The sequence below is a fragment of the Lolium perenne genome, chromosome 2 (genome assembly GCF_019359855.2).
Source record: "Lolium perenne isolate Kyuss_39 chromosome 2, Kyuss_2.0, whole genome shotgun sequence".
NCBI classification, from domain to species: domain Eukaryota; kingdom Viridiplantae; phylum Streptophyta; class Magnoliopsida; order Poales; family Poaceae; genus Lolium; species Lolium perenne.
The window spans coordinates 249,491,284-249,508,809 of NC_067245.2; the positions used below are offsets into that span (position 1 = coordinate 249,491,284).

General features: G+C 43.6%; 2 protein-coding genes across 3 annotated transcripts; one reads left to right on the forward strand and one right to left on the reverse strand.

Moving 5' to 3' along the window:
* The first annotated feature begins 2,225 nt into the window (after nt 1-2,225).
* Nucleotides 2,226-7,356, forward strand: LOC127335552 (nuclear transport factor 2). Of its 2 annotated transcripts, none has more exons than XM_071826615.1 (9): nt 2,226-2,478; nt 2,567-2,707; nt 3,595-3,907; nt 4,307-4,599; nt 4,680-4,836; nt 5,779-5,897; nt 5,972-6,037; nt 6,502-6,583; nt 6,969-7,356. In XM_071826615.1, the coding sequence occupies exons 1-9, from the start codon at nt 2,422-2,424 to the stop codon at nt 7,100-7,102; spliced, it is 1,362 nt and encodes a 453-aa protein (XP_071682716.1). In that variant the 5' UTR covers nt 2,226-2,421; the 3' UTR covers nt 7,103-7,356. The 2 variants fall into 2 exon arrangements, with proteins under 2 accessions (XP_071682716.1, XP_051218218.1); XM_051362258.2 differs by having other exon boundaries at nt 2,229-2,478; nt 5,776-5,897.
* A 519-nt stretch (nt 7,357-7,875) lies between these two features.
* On the reverse strand, nt 7,876-9,614 carry LOC127335554 (uncharacterized). The gene is made up of 3 exons (XM_051362261.2): nt 9,037-9,614; nt 8,353-8,525; nt 7,876-8,270 (listed from the first exon to the last, which is right to left on the reverse strand). Exons 1-3 carry the CDS (start codon nt 9,538-9,540, stop codon nt 8,144-8,146), a joined length of 804 nt encoding a protein of 267 aa, XP_051218221.1. The 5' UTR covers nt 9,541-9,614; the 3' UTR covers nt 7,876-8,143.
* Nucleotides 9,615-17,526: the final 7,912 nt, after the last annotated feature.

Sequence of the window (17,526 nt, forward strand, 5' to 3'; positions counted from 1 at the left end):
TCCTTGTACATCTTACTTCTACCTTGGGGAAAGTATAGGATATTACATCATATTTGTGAGTTTTCCTACCCAAGTTCATTTCTCGCTATTATTCTTTTGACTTCGTCACTCGAGGGCGAGTAACAGCTAAGCTTGAGGAAGTTGATAGATTGAAATTTAGCACTATTTTACTGGTGTTTTTAAGTATACTATTACTCATATTATCACTCATTTCATGATCCAGCTAGATAAACATAAGCCTATTTTACATACTTACGAGTTCTTGTTTATTTTTATAGGAGCTTCGCATATTTCATAGTTTTAGTAGGATTTTATTATGTTTCCCTTGTTTTTGATATGTGTTTAGGTGTTAATTGGCGATCATAGAAAAAGGGAGCAAAAGGGACCAAGAGGGTACAAGATGGGACAATTATAGGTACCAGACTTAGCCATATAACGTGTACAAAAAGTGATATTTTTCCAACATCTTATATTTAAGTTCTAAGGCAATGGTGCTGTAGCCCTCATGCATACGAATTTAACGAGCCGAAGAACACCTCAATCGGAGTCCGGATGAAGAAATGGCAAACAAAATACGAAAGCATCTGCAAGTTTTACGACCATCGATACGGGCAAACCCCGTCCGTACCGTCCACCCATACCAGGCTCCATTGGGCCCGTTTCGTCAAATAAAACAACATTTGTGAAGGCCCGATGGGCATATTCGGTCCTATGCTCCATCGGTGCGCGAAATCGACCTCCAACGCATATATAAGGAGGGGAGGAGGCAAGGAGAGGCACCACTTCATCATCCACGCCCTAGAGGTGGAGCCCTGCTGCTCCGCCGCCGCCGTCTCCATAGCCACCGCCTCCATCACCATCTCCACCAACAGAGAAGAGGAGGAGGAAACTAGGATCTTGAAGGGCAACGCATCGATCTCCATAATCATCATCATTAACAATGTCTACATCTTCAACCCCCTTCGTCTACTTGGTTGTGATCCGAACCCTATTAGGATTTACACTTGTATGCAAACACACTCTCAACACTCTCTAGTTCTTGGTTACATTAATTTATTTCTTTGTTCATATTTACTTTAGCTATCAACACAAACAACTTTTACATACTTTATCTTGGAATTAGAATAACTTACAAGTACCCCCTAGATAATAGTAACAAGGGGCATTAAGACCTTAACTAGTAGCTCCTCGTGGTTCGATACTCTTATCTCGAAACTAGCTACAATCGATATGTGTTCTTGCAGTTATTAGGCACAAAACTCCATGCACCCTCCATCGTCGCTAGACGCACCATCGGAGTGAGGATAGAGTGTGAAAGACCTTATTTCTGCCATCTGGATGTAGCCACCGCCCCACCATTTCAAAGAAGACACTAATCTGAAATAGAAAACTGGAACCCTCCCGCCGACAAGAGACCGAGGTCCGCCACACCTCCAAGGCCTAAAAGGCCATCAGAAGCGGGGCTAACTGACGGATCTGTCGGCGAAGGGCACATAAACAGTAGCCGCCGCCCCCACTACTATGTTGGTTGTTTGATTGCTAAGATTATAATTCTTCCAAAAATCTAGTGATTATTATGTCGGAGAAAACCTATCCACTAAACCATCTCTGCTAGAATCCCCTGGCACATGTCACTCCCATGTGAAGTTTTTTCTAGGGATGTGTTTTGAAAATCATGCAAGTCAAAAGGGTCCTAAGCGACGTGAAAATGAGATAAAATGAGGATATGCCATCAACTGATTATTGTACTCCCTCCATTTCGAAAAAGAAGTTGATTAAATTTGTCCAGATACAGTTACGTGCATATATATCCGTATAAGAAAGGTTAAGCGACTTATTTTGAAATAGAGGAGACTAGGAGAGTACGATATTTTGAAGTGCATGGCTACAATTTTTTTTTGAAGCGAATATTTTTATTTTTTTATTAATAGTACGTAACAACAAAGTAAAAGTCAAATTGGGCTCCATCCCCAAGGTCCCCACCACCACGTGCCCCCACCACCTGGATCACCCTGTTCCGGGACCCACCCGCCAATCGGCACCGCCGGTGACCGGACCGTATCCCCTCGCGGTTTGACCGACCGACCACGCGGCTCCCGCAAAGGAAACGGGACGGCGAAAGGAAAGCAGTAAGTAATAAAGGCCAGCGGCGACCAGCCACTCCATTTTAAAACCTTCCCCTCTCCCTCCCCTCCCCTCCCCCGTTCGGCTCCAAATCCCCATTCCGCCTCCCTTCCCCGTACAACCCGACGCGGCGAGCCCCAGTTCCCCCCACCGGAAACCCTAGCCGCCACCGCCACCGCCTCCGCCTCCGCCGCCGCGCCCTCCCCCTCGCCCGGCCGCGCGCGCCGTCGGCCCGGCTCGTCCCGCCCCTCCCCACCCCACCCTCGCGCCCCGCGCTAGGGTTTTGCGCCGGCGGCCATGGACGAGCTGCGGCGGGAGCAGCACCGCATCGCCGGCCACCCCTACGCCTTCGAGGTGAGCGCCGCCCGCCGGGCCCAAACGCACCGCGCGGAGGTTTTTGGGCTGACGCGTAGGGTTTTGGTTCTGGTTCTGGTTCTGGCAGGTGGGCTCCTTCTTCCTGCGCGGCTACTACAGCGTCCTCGCCAACACCCCGGAGCTGGCCAGGCAGTTCTACACGGCCGGGAGCACCGTCGTCAGGCTCGACTGCCAGACGCTCCACTCCGCCTACGGGGAGACGGTCGAGGTATAATGTAAACCCCAATCTAGGAGGAGTACTCATGTTTCTGCTGTGTTTGTTTACTCCCACTGATGACGATAGTCGTAACCCATGCCGTGTTAATTACCAAGTACAAGTGGGTGGTGTGCAATGCATGTTGATGCCTGTCCTGTTCTGTTCTGATAGATTGTTGGTGAGTATGCACCCGACTGAATGTGCCTCGTGTCTTAGTTTTCAGTGCCTTGTTGTATGATGGGATTTGCTGTGCTGCTGGGAATGATTGAACTTCGGGCCTTCTGGAACGAGTAGGCAGCGGTTTCATGTAATTTGCATTACGAAAACACTATTACCAGGTTCACAAGTTTTTATGATTAAGGATCTGGTGCTCAAACAGTTTCTCAGGTGTTGCGGATGTGTATCAGTTGATGTACAACTTCTGTATTCTCTATTTTGTTTCCATCCATTTCCAGCTGTTATATTAAATCACTAGAACTAAAATATTAAATTTCAAGGCTAAACAGACCAGAGTACGTGGATTGTGGACGGTTTGATCTCTTATTTAAAGTTGGTTTCTCATTTTGTGCAATTGAAATGCAGAAGTATTTACCGGGCACCCTTTATATTCTGTTAGCCAAGTTTTATGATAAGTTGGTAGGTATGGTTACAAGGCTTCTCTGAACACTTGGTTGATGCTAATTGCCTGATGATTATACTTCTTTGGTCTTGCTGTGATTTTGCATGCTTCATAGTTCAAATATCGAAAACCTGTCATTGAACTAGTGGAATAATTATTTTATAGATAGTTCTTTTGTTGTTGTTCGTTTCATCTTGCAAACTTGTAGTATGGCGATCTACAGTTCCAATTTCATTATCTAGTATATTTGCCTTACCTTTCTTCTTCTTAAATTATGCAGGAAATCAATGATATATTGATGTGCATGAATGTTCACAAGGTTGAGGTTAGAACGGCTAATTTCTTGGAGTCATGGGGTGGATCCATCTCTGGGTTGGTTACTGGTCTAGTGCAACTGAAGGGCTACCCTTCACGCAAGAGATTCTCCCAGAGTTTTGTTCTTGCTCCTCAGGTCGAACCAGATGGATTTTTTGTGTACAGTGACATCTTTAAGTTCATCTGTGATGAGTTTGATACTCATTACCAAGTTGCTGATTACGGTTTCGCTGACAGTGTACCCCATATGGCTGCTCCTAATACCTTGACTGAAACAGGTATTGCTCCTGACAGTGTTCAAGTGAATTGTGTATATATCAAGTACATCTTCATGCTACTTCTATTTCGCATATAGGTTTTATTGTTATCTGTTATTTAGATATAGTCATCACAAATTCTCACCTGGAGCATCTCTTTTGATTTTTTCCCTGAAGACTGTTGAATCCCGTTATCATGTTTCATTTTGCTAACTTTAGTGATTAATTTACCCCTTCCCATTCTAAGTACTATAACTATGGTCCTAGTTTTAGGTAGTACTCCGTTCTAGACAAATTCCCAGCTTCTGTTATTTTTACATATCATTTGCGTATTCTTCTGCATTCTTCTTGAGGAATAGTATCTTCAGTTGTAGCCATAGTCGTAGTGATAAAGAGTTTCTTTTATGGTTGATTCTGCAGCATCTGATTATGTGGCTGAAGAACTTGAAGCAAATGGGTTTGCAGCTCCTGTTGATGTTGAGGAAAGGGAGAGTGGTATTATATATGAGAACTATGAAATGCAGCAGCAAGATCCTTTGGAGTACGAGGCTCCAATCAACGAAGAAACTCATATTGAATATCCTACTCCCTCTTTCCCCAGTACAGCAGACATTAAACAGGATGCATCTCTTGCTCCTCCCCACTCCCCTTCCCCACCTGCCCCTGAAGAAGAACCTGTGGGAGAACCACCTAAGCAAACATATGCTTCAGTGGTAAGCAAACATGTAGTGCATTTTTAATCATGCCAAATTCTTAGTTTCAACTTTATGGTGATTGGTTGTAAATTTGTCAGCTGCGAACAAAAGGACCCGCTGGCCATCAGGTTATCCACTCCAATCCTGTCAATAAGGCTATGGTGGGGACTGCAGAGTCGCAGCCAGTTCGACAGGCAGTGCAAGAGAAATCCAACTTGGACACTCGTCGGGATGCCAGTGTCCCTGAGGATGAAGGTTTCTTTCTGTTGTATACTTGCCTTCTCCTGCTTCTCAATCTTTTCGGATCTACCTTGTGAATGTTTTGCCATTTTCTAACATTTGGCAAATTTCAGTTATCCATTAATGATTGACTGTTCTATGTTGACACCCTTTGCCCTTTAGCACCGAGAATGGATTTCAACTTGTTTTTTGTTTCAAACTTTCCTGTTTTAAGCCCATCCTCTGTGTTAGGTGGTTTGAAGTCATATTATTGCATGTCACCAAATCTCCCTTTTATTGCCCAATTCATCGGTTAGGTGAAATCCTAAGTGGGGAAGTCTCGTTTGACATACACACACACCACTGTCTTTTTTGTTACTTTTGGATTGTAGTCACTCCTATGTTATTTATTTCAATATTTCAAGAGATGCTACATTATCCTGAATTATGGGAGTTAATGCTATCTCTAGCTTGTTGATTTGCTTGACGATATTTTCCCTGCAATCATCGATACTCATGCATGCTAGTTGTCTTTCTGTCACTGATTAACTGACGTGTTTAAGAATAGGAAAACCGGTCATGCTGTGTTTTCTTGCTGGAATAGCTTATTGGGTACTTAAAAGCTGCACATTCAAATTTCTTTTTGAGGGAGAGCTGCACATTATTTTAGATTCATGAGTATCCTAATGATTTATGTATGTGACCTTCAAGTGTAAATTTTCTGACCTGGTCGTTAATTGAAGTTGTGTTTGGATGTATGTGCATGTGAAGTGCAGAAAACTGAACCGTATACATTTGATTTTACTTTTGGTCCCTTATCCACAGCCATTTGATCCTGTTTTGTCATCCTTGCAAAAGAAAAACACTAACTTTTATGTGCCATTGTGTATGGTATTTGTGTATGTCTAAAAATTTCTGTGGACATAATCTTTTTGGTTATCTATTGACTAAATGATGGATTTTATTTTCTGGCAGAAGAGTTCCTATCGGTGTATGTTGGTAATCTTTCTCCGGCGACTTCAGTCTTCGATCTTGAAAAGGCCTTTCAGGCTTTTGGAAGAATTAAACCCGATGGAGTTGCTATACGGAGTCGCAAGGTTTGTTGCTTCTGTGATTCTATCTAGATTTTGTTCTTGCTGTTGGCTTTCCTGATTCATTTACTAATATGCAGGAGGCTGGAGTTTTCTTTGGCTTTGTTGAGTATGAAAGCATGAGGGGCATCCAGAATGCGTTGGAGGTGAGTTTCTGAATTTCTTAGGCTGTCATTGATTTGAGTTTTCTTAGCCTGGCATGCTCCTGCATTATTTGTACATCATCTACATTGCGAACTTGTTTCCTGCGTCCTCTTCCTATCCCAAGTAGCCATGCCCAAGTGCTTAACATGTTTTTGCAAATTCTGCTGTAACAAATGAAAGAAAAAAAGAAAATATTTTTCTTGAAGGTTAGTACACAGGACATAGCCCACGGACTTCTGTTTTATGCATGATCAAAAAACATGTTGAAGATCTTTTATCCACCACTTCAAACTACTAGCAGTAGACTTCACTGTTACATCTAGATTTTTTTTGTATTCAGGTGTTAGTCAGTAGTTGATGTCCATAGAAATGTACGAGACAGAGTGGTCCATGAATGGCTGAATGGCCACTATATGATGTCATTATACCTGAATTTAACTTTTTATGGTGATCTTTTGTACATCAGGCATCTCCAATTGAGCTGAATGGGCGTCAAGTATTTGTTGAGGAGAGGAGGCCTAGCAGTATAATCTTCCGTGGTGGCGGAAGTAAGTATCTGTCACGTACCCTATAGAGCATGGCCCCATGATAAAATTTCATCATAATTAGAAATCCCTACTTTCAAAGGACGAGAAAAATACCCCTAGAATGTATTTTAATCCAATTTTACTTCAATAGAACAGGGCTGTGGTTTTTGAATTCATGTCCTACTATTGCTTCCCCCAGAATGTTTTTTTATCCAATTTGAGTTCAATAGAACAGGGCTGTGGGTTTTGAATTCATGCCCTTTCTTATGACTGTTAAGTGTTAACTATTGCTTCCCCTAGAATGTATTTTTATCCAATTTGAGTTCAATAGAACATGGCTGTTGTTTTTGAATTCATGTCCTTTCTTAGGACTGTTAAGTGTTAACTATTGCTTCTCAATTTGCAGGACGAGGACGGGGAAGAACTTCAGATTTCTCAAGGGGTCAATATGGTGGGCGCTATGAAACGGATTACTCTACTCGGTCAAAGGGAAATGGGTACCAAAGGAGGGGTGGACGTCAATATGACGATTACGAGTAGTTTCACATTTTCTCTGCTGGCGAATGGTCGTATCCTATTTGGTGCTCTCTACCTGGTGCGGCCCTGGCCATAATTTTGTCACAACAAAGGGCGGTTTCTGGAGAAACTTTGAGTATCGCTTAGCCGTTATTTCATGCCTCGTCTCTAGATGGGAGTTATATATCAATTGCTGCATGATAGTAATTTCTGCTGCATATCTGGTATGAATGAAACCTGAGCTGCCGAGACACGAAAAAGAAGGGTCAGTGTTATCATTTGATCTGTGTCCATCAATAGTTTTAGGAATTTTATCTTCCTAGCATGTCGCAATGTGTACAGCTGCAATGTTTGCCTGAGCTGTGCCGCAGGCACATGTAGCATACGGCATTACAGCCGTTGAAGCTATTCCTGTTTGCAGAAGATCATGCTTCAGAGCTTATAATTTGTAGACGCTAGCTTGCGAAACCCTTCAGTTTCTATGAAGCATAACATCGTAGGTGAAGACCGTTGCACAACTCAGAAGGCACGGTGAGATGCTCGTGTGGTAGCTGACACATATAAGGGATCACCGACTCGAGGATCATTGGGTGTTTAATCATGAAATGCATTGATGAAGTGCCGGATTCATCAAGGAGCTGAGCGTTGCTACTGGGACGTAGTAGTGTCTGCTGTCATAAGTATGAATCTCTCTGCGACTAGAGTTCAGCCTGCCTTCCTGATGCAGTTGCAGGGAAGCATGAAGGCATGTGCCAGCCATCAAGGCGCGCCAGCATGGGGAACTTACTACGGGGTAATACAATGCATAACCTGTGCAGGATCTTATTCTGAACCAAGAAACATTAGGTTGCATTTTTCGCATTCTTAAAAAAAACGTTGCTGGCATTTGCAGATGAAGTCACCAAGCCCGTTGCCCCTCCAACAATTCCGGGATTTATTCTTGACACACATCTAGATCATTCGCGGATCACACACAAACACCATACAAGCTAGGATGACCATGACCATTAGTACAAGTACATCGTTAGCACGCCGGCACGCCTCGGGCTGTCCTGGCCACCATGGTCAAACGGCCGCAGAAGCCAGCTGCATCGGCTGCGCAGCGGGAGGCTCTGGCGCTCCGACATCGACATCGAGATCGTCGTCGTCGTCCTGCTCCCACAGGAAGCTGGCGTACGCCGCGAGGACGTGGCTGTCATGCCGGCCAAACCACGGTTAGCTACCGGCCAGCTTGATTCAGTGTACTTTTGTATGGTGGACGGCTAACTGCGTACCTGTTCCGCGGGGCTGCCTGCACCGACTTCTGGAAGTAGGCGAGGGACCTCTCGTGGTCACGGTGCACCGCCCACACCAGCTTGGCGTACTGCGACATGATCTCGCCGTCGGTCGGGTCGGCGAGCATGGCGCGCGAGTAGTACTCCTCGGCCCTCCTGGGGTCGCCCTTCATCTGGTTCATCAGTAGGCAGCACAGCAGATCAAGAACCACTACTTGATCTAAAATGGTCAATAAGAACTCTGAAGGCAATGGCCCTTGTCACTGAGAAACAGTAAAGGAGTTTGGCTGACATGCTTCCATCATAGTGAATTCAGATCCCAGCTGTTGCTTTCTGAGTCAGTTTGTTCGCAGTGCCAAGCACAAAAACAAATGAATCTTTTCAAGTTTAATTTTTGCTATTTAACACGGTTCAGAGTGGTTGGCAGAATGGCAGATGCATATAGATCCAAAGCTCGCTTAAATTTGCGCTGACGGTAGATTACACGTACTGCCAACCAACCGATCCCTGGTTTTTTGCGGAGCTAAAGTAATGGATTCCAAGAACATCAATGGGAACTAGACGTACTACCGTTAGGCATCCAACTCTTGATCGAAAAGGGCGATACACAGGGTTTCAGACTAAACAGCCCCTGAATCATGACGAGATATAGCAGCGAGTGACTGACAACAGATCGTAAGGTACCTCGTGGAGGAACTGCGCGTAGTTGCGGAGGAACAGCGCGTTGCCGGGCTGCTCGTCCACCATCTCCTTGTACTGCGCGTCCAGCGCCATCACGACCATCTCGTCCACGCCGCTCATCATCCTAGCGACGGCGGCCTGTGAGTCCATGCCGGCGGTGAAGAGGCCGGATGCGATGCGGTCGATGCCCACGCCTCTCGCCAGGAACAGCGGCAGCTCCGGCAGATCCGGCTGCACCACCGCCTGGTCCTCCTGATCGTCCTCCAGCTCTTGCTCATGGTGGGGCTCCATCTGGGCGTGCGGTGGTGCCTTGCTGCTGAAGGTGTTGTAGATGGAGAAGGAAAGCTCGGTGTGGAGGCCGGTGGTCTTGTTGTCGCCGGGATTGAGGGACGGGAGGTGGCTGTCGGAGAAGGCTCGCCGGAGGTGGAGAGAGGAAGGGGAGGATGTGGAGGAGGAGGAGGAGAGGAAGGAGTGAAGGTATGGCGTGGAGGAGCTCCGTAGCAGCATCGGTGCTCTCTATGGGTGTTTTCTTGCTGGCAGGAAAGGTGAGGTTTCCTCGAGATCTCGCCTCTCGTGGCTTGATTTGTATCACATGAACCGCGGCGTGTTGTGTACTTGCGTCCATGTCGGCAGTTTAATATATACTTTTTTTTTTCTATCTAAAGCGGCTGTTCATGGTGATGGCGGTGGGTGCATGCACGTGAATCATTATCCAGTTTACAAGAAACGAGCTATAGATTCAACATGTATCAACCTGCAGACTCCTGACTTTTCACCGGCAGTGAGGACGTGTCATGGGTTTGATCCCAAGCTTACTTGGAATGCTACATGCGTGTGCATCTGTACTCTTTTTTTTTCAGAGATAATTACAAAAACCCACCACAATTGCGGCTAGGGTTTCAAAAAACCACCGCCTTTCATATTTTTGACAGAAAACCACCAGTTTGATCTAACAGCGTGACAGATACCCACCACTTCGTGAAATGAGCTCGGTTTAGCGGGTTAAGCATCAAATTGACAGGTGGGGCCCATTGTCAGGCTGACTTGGCAAGTGTCGCCGTTAACGGCCGTTAACGGAGAGAGGTCAAAACGACCCGGCCGGCCCGTGCGTTGGGTCGGTCTGTTCTTTTCTCTCCCCTTCTCCCGTCCGCCTCAGTCGCCGCCGTCGCACGTCTGCCGCCGCAGGAACGCCGCCGCCGCCATGCCGTCGTGGAACGACGGTGAGAGCAGCAGCCAAGACAGTCTGCTCTCTGAGTTCGCCAATGGGGCCGATCTGAGCCCAATGTCTCGGGTACGTGTGGAGCTAGGGTTAGGGTTTGGTAAAATTTGGGAATTTACTTGATTTAGTCCATTTTATTTGAATTGGTTGCATTTTATCTTGTGATTTAGGTCCCAGAGACCATGTATGACCCGGATTACGCCGGTGTTCATGCTGGGCCGGAGCGCTGCCACCACCACTTGCCGTGCCACAAGTATGTGGCATTCGACGGGACGAACACGGGCCGGAGGTTCTTGGGCTGTGGATGCAAGGTAGGAACATCTGTCCAATATCTTGTGCATTTAGAAATCCTTGTGCATTGAGCAAATCTTGTGACAGTTCTTGTGTTGTGGATGGATGTAGCAATAGAAAACCTTGTGTCATATGTAGCACCATGGTTTTGAGCCACATTGTTTCATCAACACTTGTACTAAATTTTGGAATAAAAATAAATTTCAGGACAATATTTGTGAGACAGTATTTTGGGTGGATCAGGAGTGGCCACAATCTCTGAAACGTGCATTGCTCCAGTTGTGGCAATCATTTGAGGAGGAAAAGGAAACCAGAATCTCTGGTAATGTAGAGTATGCTACTGCCAATTACCAGCTAGTGCTTGAGAAGAGGGAGCTGGAGAAGAAAAACCTTGAACTGCATAAACAGCTTGGTAGCCTGAGCAGTGAGCAAGAAGGAATGGTTGCAAAATCTGCTGCTGAACTTGAGAAGGTTATGAGGGAGAAGGCAGAGCTGCAGGTTGCCACTCTAAAGGAGGAGAAGAAGAAGCTCGAGTATTACGTTGCAGATCTCTTCAATATTAGAGATAGAAACCAGAAGAAGATGAAGGTCATACAAGAGATTTGTGCAAGTTGGGAGTGAAGCATGCCACTATGTTGATGTAATAAATGTAGTAGATGTTCTATCTCAGAGATTTGTGTAACTGAACCAAGTACTAAGTATGTTGTATCACTGTGTGGACCAAGTACTAAGTGTTGTTGTTGTATGAAATAACTGTTGTGTTGGTTACTCGTTGTGAAATGCATGGTTTAGTAGCTACATTGTTTGCCAATGTGTTTTAATGGATTGAATATGTAGCAGTATGTACATTACAATAGCTAGAGTATATGCTACAGATTTTTCAATGATGTATCAACACTTACACTATGTACCAGTTAGCAAAATCTATCTGCCAGATTTTTGTCAAATACCCACCACTTTACAGTATAGAGATGACAGAAAACCACCACTTTACAGTCTAGAGATGACAGAAAACCACCACTTTGGAGGAATATTTTGACAGGAAACCTCCTCTTTGCTGATCAAAGATGACAACAAACCAGCAATAATTGCAAGTAAAATAGCCACAGTTCACACAAATAGCCACAATTGTCACATAGTAGTTCAGTGTACATAGATATAGGTTGAACTGACTGACATATTACAAAAACAACCACACAGTTCACACAAATAGTTCATTACATTGATGTAGGTTCAACTCAACGACACACAGGTCACTCCATGTTTTTCTTTATGTCAGCCAACGTCATCTTGTCGATCCCATAAGCGGTAAAATAGCCAGATAACCTGCTGTTTTCCTTTCTCATCCTTGATGGCCTCCCTTCGGCATCATCTGTGGCGCTCCTTGGTGCACTGAATGTGCGTCCTACCCCCGAAGGACCTGGACCTGTGGGAGGGCGTGCTGCAGTTGTAGTAGGGCGTGCTGCAGCTGTTGGAGGGCGTGCTGCAGTTGTAGTAGGGCGTGCTGCAGCTGTAGGAGGGCGTGCTGCAGCAGTAGGACGGCGTGCTGCAGCTGTAGGAGCATCAGTGATACGTCTCCGACGTATCGATAATTTCTTATGTTCCATGCCACATTATTGATGTTATCTACATGTTTTATGCACACTTTATGTCATATTCGTGCATTTTCTGGAACTAACCTATTAACAAGATGCCGAAGTGCCGATTCTGTTTTCTGCTGTTTTTGGTTTCAGAAATCCTAGTAAGGAAATATTCTCGGAATTGGACGAAATCAAAGCCCAGGGGCCTATTTTTCCACGAAGCTTCCAGAAGTCCGAAGACGAAACGAAGAGGGGCCACGAGGCAGCCAGAGCATAGGGCGGCGCGGCCCCTGCCCTGGCCGCGCGGCCCTATGGTCTGGGCCCCTCGCGCCGCCTCTTGACCTACCCTTCCGCCTACTTAAAGCCTCCGTGACGAAACCCCCAGTACCGAGAGCCACGATAAGGAAAACCTTCCAGAGACGCCGCCAACGCCGATCCCATCTCGGGGGATCCAGGAGATCGCCTCCGGCACCCTGCCGGAGAGGGGAATCATCTCCCGGAGGACTCTACGCCGCCATGGTCGCCTCCGGTGTGATGTGTGAGTAGTCTACCCCTGGACTATGGGTCCATAGCAGTAGCTAGATGGTTGTCTTCTCCCCATTGTGCTATCATTGTCGGATCTTGTGAGCTGCCTAACATGATCAAGATCATCTATCTGTAATTCTATATGTTGCGTTTGTTGGGATCCGATGAATAGAGAATACTTGTTATGTTGATTATCAAAGTTATATCTACGTGTTATTTATGATCTTGCATGCTTTCTGTTACTAGTAGATGCTCTGGCCAAGTAGATGCTTGTAACTCCAAGAGGGAGTACTTATGCTTGATAGTGGGTTCATGCCTGCATTGACACAGGACAATGTGAGTAAAGTTCTAAGGTTGTGTTGTGCTGTTGCCACTAGGGATAAAACATTGATGCTATGTCTAAGGATGTAGTTGTTGATTACATTACGCACCATACTTAATGCAATTGTCTGTTGCTTTGCAACTTAATACTGGAGGGGGTTCGGATGATAACCTGAAGGTGGACTTTTTAGGCATAGATGCAGTTGGATGGCGGTCTATGTACTTTGTCGTAATGCCCAATTAAATCTCACTATACTCATCATGATATGTATGTGCATGGTCATGCTCTCTTTATTTGTCAATTGCCCAACTGTAATTTGTTCACCCAACATGCTGTTTATCTTATGGGAGAGACACCTCTAGTGAACTGTGGACCCCGGTCCAATTCTCTTTACTGAAATACAATCTACTGCAATACTTGTTCTACTGTTTTCTGCAAACAATCATCTTCCACACAATACGGTTAATCCTTTGTTACAGCAAGCCGGTGAGATTGACAACCTCACTGTTTCGTTGGGGCAAAGTACTTTGGTTGTGTTGTGCAGGTTCCACGTTGGCGCCGGAATCCCTGGTGTTGCGCCGCACTACATCCCGCCGCCATCAACCTTCAACGTGCTTCTTGGCTCCTCCTGGTTCGATAAACCTTGGTTTCTTTCTGAGGGAAAACTTGCTGCTGTGCGCATCATACCTTCCTCTTGGGGTTCCCAACGAACGTGTGAATTACACGCCATCAAGCTCTTTTTCTGGCGCCGTTGCCGGGGAACGAAGAAAAGTTACACCACAAAGATTTTCAACTCCCTCGTCAACAGCTCTTTTTCTGGCGCCGTTGCCAGGGAGATCAAGACACGCTGCAAGGGGAGTCTCCACTTCTCAATCTCTTTACTTTGTTTTTGTCTTGCTTAGTTTTATTTACTACTTTGTTTGCTTCACTAAATCAAAATACAAAAAAATTAGTTGCTAGTTTTACTTTATTTGTTATCTTGTTTGCTATATCGAAAACACAAAAAAATTAGTTACTTGCATTTACTTTATCTAGTTTGCTTTATTTACTGTTGCTAAAATGGCCAACGCTGAAAATACTAAGTTGTGTGACTTCACAACCACAAATAATAATGATTTCTTATGCACACCTATTGCTCCACCTGCTACTACAGCAGAATTCTTTGAAATTAAACCTGCTTTACTGAATCTTGTTATGCGAGAGCAATTTTCTGGTGTTAGTTCTGATGATGCTGCTGCCCATCTTAATAATTTTGTTGAACTATGTGAAATGCAAAAATATAAAGATGTAGATGGTGATATTATTAAACTAAAATTGTTCCCTTTCTCATTAAGAGGAAGAGCTAAAGATTGGTTGCTATCTCTGCCTAAGAATAGTATTGATTCATGGACTAAATGCAAGGATGCTTTTATTGGTAGATATTATCCCCCTGCTAAAATTATATCTTTGAGGAGTAGCATAATGAATTTTAAACAATTAGATACTGAACATGTTGCTCAAGCTTGGGAAAGAATGAAATCTCTGGTTAAAAATTGCCCAACCCATGGACTGACTACTTGGATGATCATCCAAACCTTCTATGCAGGACTAAATTTTTCTTCGCGGAATTTATTGGATTCAGCTGCTGGAGGTACCTTTATGTCCATCACTCTTGGTGAAGCAACAAAGCTTCTTGATAATATGATGATCAACTACTCTGAATGGCACACGGAAAGAGCTCCACAAGGTAAGAAGGTAAATTCTGTCGAAGAAACCTCTTCCTTGAGTGATAAGATTGATGCTATTATGTCTATGCTTGTGAATGGTAGGCCTAATGTTAATTCTAATAATGTTCCGTTAGCGTCATTAGTTGCTCAAAAAGAATATGTTGATGTGAATTTCATTAAAAATAACAATCACAATGATTCTAGGCCATACCCTGCTAATGGTAATTCTTATGGTAGATATGCTTCACCTAATGAAGAAAAGATGCTAGAAATTGAAAGATCCACCAAGAGCTTTATGCAATCACAATATGAGCAAAATAAATTGTTTACTAAAACTATGAATGAGCAATCTACCTTGTTGAAGAATATAGGGAATCAACTTGAAAATCTGAATAGGGAGATCTCGGGGTTGCAAACTAAACTTGCTAATGCTGAAACCCGAATTTCATACATGTCTGCATCACAATCTTCTTTAATTAATAAAATGGCTGCTAAACCTGAGGATTTAGATGATAAAATTACTACTACAACAAATGCCATTCAAGTTAGAATTAATGAGAATATAAGATTAATGGCTGAACTGCGTGCTAGGTGGGATAGAGAAGAAAATGAAAAACTAGCTAAAGAGAAGAATGTAGCTAAAGTTTGGACTATTACCACCACTAGTAATGCTAATGCTACACATGTTGCTGCACCTCCTACTAATACTAATAAAAGAATTGGTGTTAGCAATGTTTCCACTTCTGATGCAAAGCGCGAGAAACTGCAAAGCTGCTAAAGCTACTTTGAAACACTGTGATAAAGCTGCTGAAATTTTTTCCAACATTGGGGATGATGATCCCATTGCTTTAGATTATAATGGTTTGAATTTTGATGATTGCCACATCTCTGAAGTTATAAAGTTCTTGCAAAAACTTGCTAAAAGTCCTAATGCTAGTGCTATAAATTTGGCCTTTACACATCATATTACAAATGCTCTCATTAAAGCTAGAGAAGAGAAACTAGAGCGCGAAGCCTCTATTCCTAAAAAGCTAGAGGATGGTTGGGAGCCCATCATTAAGATGAAGGTTAAAGATTTTGATTGTAATGCTTTATGTGATCTTGGTGCAAGTATTTCCGTTATGCCTAAGAAAATTTATAATATGCTTGACTTGCCACCGCTGAAAAATTGTTATTTGGATGTTAATCTTGCTGATCATTCTACAAAGAAACCTTTGGGTAAGGTTGATAATGTTCGCATTACCGTTAACAATAACCTTGTCCCCGTTGATTTTGTTGTCTTGGATATTGAATGCAATGCATCTTGTCCCATTATATTGGGAAGACCTTTTCTTCGAACTGTTGGTGCTATTATTGATATGAAGGAAGGTAATATAAAATATCAATTTCCTCTCAAGAAAGGTATGGAACACTTCCCTAGAAAGAGAATGAAGGTACCTTTTGATTCCATTATGAGAACAAATTATGATGTTGACACTTCGTCTCTTGATAATACTTGATACACACTTTCTGCGCCTAGCTGAAAGGCGTTAAAGAAAAGCGCTTATGGGAGACAACCCATGTTTTTACCTACAGTACTTTGTTTTTATTTTGTGTCTTGGAAGTTGTTTACTACTGTAGCAACCTCTCCTTATCTTAGTTTTGTGTTTTGTTGTGCCAAGTAAAGCCGTTGATAGAAAAGTAAGTACTAGATTTGGATTACTGCGCAGTTCCAGATTTCTTTGCTGTCACGAATCTGGGTCCACCTCCCTGTAGGTAGCTCAGAAAATTAAGCCAATTTACGTGCATGATCCTCAGATATGTACGCAACTTTCATTCAATTTGAGCATTTTCATTTGAGCAAGTCTGGTGCCATTTTAAAATTCGTCAATACGAACTGTTCTGTTTTGACAGATTCTGCCTTTTATTTCGCATTGCCTCTTTTGCTATGTTGGATGAATTTCTTTGATCCACTAATGTCCAGTAGCATTATGCAATGTCCAGAAGTGTTAAGAATGATTGTGTCACCTCTGAATATGTTAATTTATATTGTGCACTAACCCTCTAATGAGTTGTTTCGAGTTTGGTGTGGAGGAAGTTTTCAAGGATCAAGAGAGGAGTATGATGCAACATGATCAAGAAGAGTGAAAGCTCTAAGCTTGGGGATGCCCCGGTGGTTCACCCCTGCATATATCAAGAAGACTCAAGCGTCTAAGCTTGGGGATGCCCAAGGCATCCCCTTCTTCATCGACAACATTACCAGGTTCCTCCCCTGAAACTATATTTTTATTCCATCACATCTTATGTGCTTTTTCTTGGAGCATCGGTTTGTTTTTTTTTTGTTTTGTTTGAATAAAATGGATCCTAGCATTCACTTTATGGGAGAGAGACACGCTCCGCTGTAACATATGGACAAGTATGTCCTTGGTTTCTACTCATAGTATTCATGGCGAAGTTTCTCCTTCGTTAAATTGTTATATGGTTGGAATTGGAAAATGATACATGTAGTAATTGCTATAAATGTCTTGGGTAATGTGATACTTGGCAATTGTTGTGCTCATGTTTAAGCTCTTGCATCATATGCTTTGCACCCATTAATGAAGAAATACATAGAGCATGCTAAAATTTGGTTTGCATATTTTATTTCTCTAAGGTCTAGATAATTTCTAGTATTGAGTTTGAACAACAAGGAAGACGGTGTAGAGTCTTATAATGTTTTCAATATGTCTTTTATGTGAGTTTTGCTGCACCGGTTCATCCTTGTGTTTGTTTCAAATAAACCTTGCTAGCCTAAACCTTGTATCGAGAGGGAATACTTCTCATGCATCCAAAATACTTGAGCCAACCACTATGCCATTTGTGTCCACCATA

Coding starts and splice junctions, on each gene's coding strand:
- LOC127335552 (XM_051362258.2), top strand. CDS start 2,422: ATGGACGAGCTGCGGCGGGAGCAGCACCGCATCGCCGGCCACCCCTAC. Junction 2,479..2,566: donor GCCACCCCTACGCCTTCGAG/GTGAGCGCCGCC, acceptor TGGTTCTGGCAG/GTGGGCTCCTTCTTCCTGCG. Junction 4,600..4,679: donor AGCAAACATATGCTTCAGTG/GTAAGCAAACAT, acceptor TAAATTTGTCAG/CTGCGAACAAAAGGACCCGC.
- LOC127335554 (XM_051362261.2), bottom strand. CDS start 9,540: ATGCTGCTACGGAGCTCCTCCACGCCATACCTTCACTCCTTCCTCTCC. Junction 8,526..9,036: donor ACGCGCAGTTCCTCCACGAG/GTACCTTACGAT, acceptor CTGATGAACCAG/ATGAAGGGCGACCCCAGGAG. Junction 8,271..8,352: donor CAGGCAGCCCCGCGGAACAG/GTACGCAGTTAG, acceptor CCGGCATGACAG/CCACGTCCTCGCGGCGTACG.